The sequence below is a fragment of the Castanea sativa genome, chromosome 2 (assembly GCF_040712315.1).
Source record: "Castanea sativa cultivar Marrone di Chiusa Pesio chromosome 2, ASM4071231v1".
In the NCBI taxonomy this organism is placed as follows: domain Eukaryota; kingdom Viridiplantae; phylum Streptophyta; class Magnoliopsida; order Fagales; family Fagaceae; genus Castanea; species Castanea sativa.
In genome coordinates, this window is record NC_134014.1 from 30,279,580 (window position 1) to 30,282,980 (window position 3,401).

Here is a 3,401-nt window from a genome sequence, read left to right on the forward strand (position 1 = left end):
TTAAAGAATATGAAAATTGCAACTTCAAGGAGTGCTTTGACAACCAACCTAAAACCTAGAAGATTTTTTGCAGTTATGCAATTATTTTATTAAAGAAATTTAATTTTTGATCTTATTCAATTGTCTTGATTTTTATTTGGAACAAGTTTAACTCCAAATACAGTTGAGAATATCTTGTTTGGACCTATTATGTAGCAACTGAAAAAACTATTTATATATAATTTTAGTCATATGACTTTTCTAATAATAAAAAAATCTAGATACAAATACACTTGCTAAAAATAAGATTCTAAAATACGGGACATAATAAAAAAAAAAATAGCTAAAGGTGAAGTAAAAAAAAAGCTGCACACTATAATTTAGTAATGGTAAAGATTAAAATTAAAAAATTAAAAAATTAAAAAAAAAATTTCAACTTACCAACTAATTACACAATTGACCCACCCAATCAAATGGGTCTGTCCTTCCTTGCATCTCTCCCAAACACCCAAAACTCCAAATAGTTTCCTTCTGTCGTATTCGTCCTTCACCGACAACAACACACAGAGACTCATCACTCGCCGCACTTTCCACTTCCCACTTCCCACTACAGCAAAATGAACCCAGGGACTCAGTCAGGCACACACACACCCCGAGAAGCCAGTTTTCTAATTTTAGTATTTTCCCCTATTTTTCTGAGTTGAATAGAATTATTCAAATGTTAAATACTGTAGTCCTTACCAAGAATATACTCCATGATCTTTACCCCTAATTCCATCATCCACTTCGCCATACTATATATACACACACACACATTCACCATGACAATCAACATTCATTCATCATCACAGAAAACCATAATCAGCATTCACTCACATATGACCATGTCCACTAGTCTCTTTGTCTTCTTCCTAATTTCCATCCTCTGTCTCTCCTCTGCCTCGCAGCAAGACACCAATGCTACACCTACCCCTACCTCTTCTATCCAACAACTCTGTAAAGCAGCTACTCGCTTCCCTGAGCTATGCGTGAGCTCGTTATCGAATTCCAAACTCCCTCCAAACCCAACTCCTCTCCAGCTCATCTACTCATCACTCTCTGTCACCTCTGAAACTGCCCGTGCAGTCCAATCAAAGGTGAACGCCATCCTAAACTCCGCCGCAGGGGACCAAAACCGCACAATTGCCGCGAAAAACTGTCTTGAGGTTCTCAAAAGTTCACTTTACCGGATCTCTATTACCGCCAATGACGCTCTCCCACGTGGCAACCTCAAAAGCGCTAGAACTTGGATGAGCGCTTCCCTTCTTCACCATACCGACTGCGGCTCAGCTCTCAAGAACATAAACGACACGAAGTTGGCAGGCGAGACGCTTTTGATGGTGACCTCGTTGACAAACATTACGAGCAACACGTTGAGCCTGTTGTTTTCGTACGACCATTTCGGAAACGACACCGCTTCGTGGACTCCACCGAGGACCGAGCGTGATGGGTTTTGGGGGGCAGTGAATGCGAAGTCTGGCAGTGGCATTGCGGGGTTTAAAGGCGGGGTTCCAGCAAACTTGAAGGTGGACGTGACGGTGAGTAAGGACGGAAGTGGTGGGTCTTATAAGAAGGTGCAGGATGCGGTGAACGCAGCGCCCAACAACACTGTTGACGGAAAGAGGTTTGTGATAAGAATTAAGGCAGGGGTTTATGAGGAGATAGTAAGAGTTCCGTTGGAGAAGAAGAACGTCGTGTTTTTGGGAGATGGGATAGGTAAAACGGTCATTACGGGCTCTTTGGCTGTGGGCCAGCCTGGGATTTCTACCTCTTCTAGTGCTACAGTTGGTAAGTTACTTTGATGAGTCTAATCTAATGAATCAATGTAATGTAATGTAATGTTTGTTTGTTTTGATAAAAATAAATTAATCATCTTGCTTGCTTGCTGGGGCAGCCGTTCTTGGCGATGGATTCATGGCCAGCGGTCTCACCTTCCAGAACACAGCCGGTGCTGATAAAGACAACCAATCCCACCAAGCAGTAGCCTTCAAATCAAGCAGCGATTTATCTGTCATTGAAAACTGCGAATTCCTAGGCAATCAAGATACTCTCTTTGCTCAGAACCTCCGCCAATTCTACAAATCATGCCGCATCGTAGGCAACGTGGATTTTGTTTTCGGAAACGCTGCAGCTTTTTTCCAAGACTGCCAAATACTAGTCAAACCTCGGCAAGCTGCTCCAGAAAAAGGCGGAAGGAATTACATGACTGCACATGGCAGAACAGACCCTGCCCAATCAACAGGTTATGTTTTTTATAATTGTTTGATTAACGGCACCGAGGAATACATGAAGTTGTACCATGGCGCTAGTAATCCTGAAATACACAGCAATTTCTTGGGGAGGCCATGGAAGGAGTACTCTAGAACAGTTTACATACAGAGCAACTTACAAGATCTTGTTTCACCACAAGGCTGGCTGCCATGGAATGATGCCGGTTTTGCCTTGCCAACGCTTTATTATGGGGAATTTGGGAATTCTGGACCGGGTTTTACTCCATCCCGAAGGGTAAACTGGAGTAACCAAATTCCTGCAGAACGCGTTCACACATATTCCGTTGAGAATTTCATTCAAGGAGATCAGTGGATTCCATCATCCTAATCATTCTTTTTGATGAGAAAGCCATCATCTAAAATTAATTAGTCATAACTCATAAAAGAGAGTAATTTCAACTCTTAAGCTGTATTTTTCATACAAGATGTATTCCAAAAGTACTTGGAACTAAATAATATTGGAATATTCTGAAATTTTTTCTCAAACTTTGGGGCATTCTTTGAAACATTTTATCCCCATACAAGCTAACTCTTCTCGGTGTAGTGGCATCTATGAATTGCAATTGTTTTGGGTCTTTAATTTGTATGTTCATTAATTGTGTAATTTTAGTTTTTTGTTTTTTTCGTGGACTCAATTATGTGGCCACTAACTACTTATCAGAAATTTGATATTTGGAATTTAATGAGGATTGGGGGGAAGTAGTTTCTACTTTTGTGTAGAAAAATACACGAAGGGAAATTTGGCACAGGTTTAGGTGGAATCCTGTGAAATTTGGTATTGGTGTAGTTAGGTGAAGGTTAATTGTATACTATGAGAATTAGGGTTAATTAAGAGAGAGGTGAAAAGAAGAGAAAAAGAGAGACAAGAGAGAAGAAAGAAAACAAGTTTTAGGATTTTATATAAGCCATTTATTGTTATTTGTATGTATGTTTAATAGTCTACGCATAAGACAATACAGCAAGGGATTAAGTGTTAAATTCAAAACCCTAAACCCAAACTTTATTTATTTATTTAAGGGTGGTTTCAAACTAGGTTGAGTTCATCTTTTGTTTGAGCTTGCCATTCACAGCATCCTTAAACTCAGGACTATGGCTTAATCGGAATTGAGACTG

At 39.9% G+C, this 3,401-nt stretch overlaps 1 protein-coding gene across 1 annotated transcript; it reads left to right on the top strand.

Annotated features, from left to right (window-relative positions):
• Positions 1-1,233: 1,233 nt before the first annotated feature.
• On the top strand, positions 1,234-2,746 carry LOC142626410 (putative pectinesterase/pectinesterase inhibitor 51). The gene is made up of 2 exons (XM_075800232.1): positions 1,234-1,806; positions 1,913-2,746. Exons 1-2 carry the CDS (start codon positions 1,269-1,271, stop codon positions 2,614-2,616), a joined length of 1,242 nt encoding a protein of 413 aa, XP_075656347.1. The 5' UTR covers positions 1,234-1,268; the 3' UTR covers positions 2,617-2,746.
• The last annotated feature ends 655 nt before the right edge of the window (positions 2,747-3,401 follow it).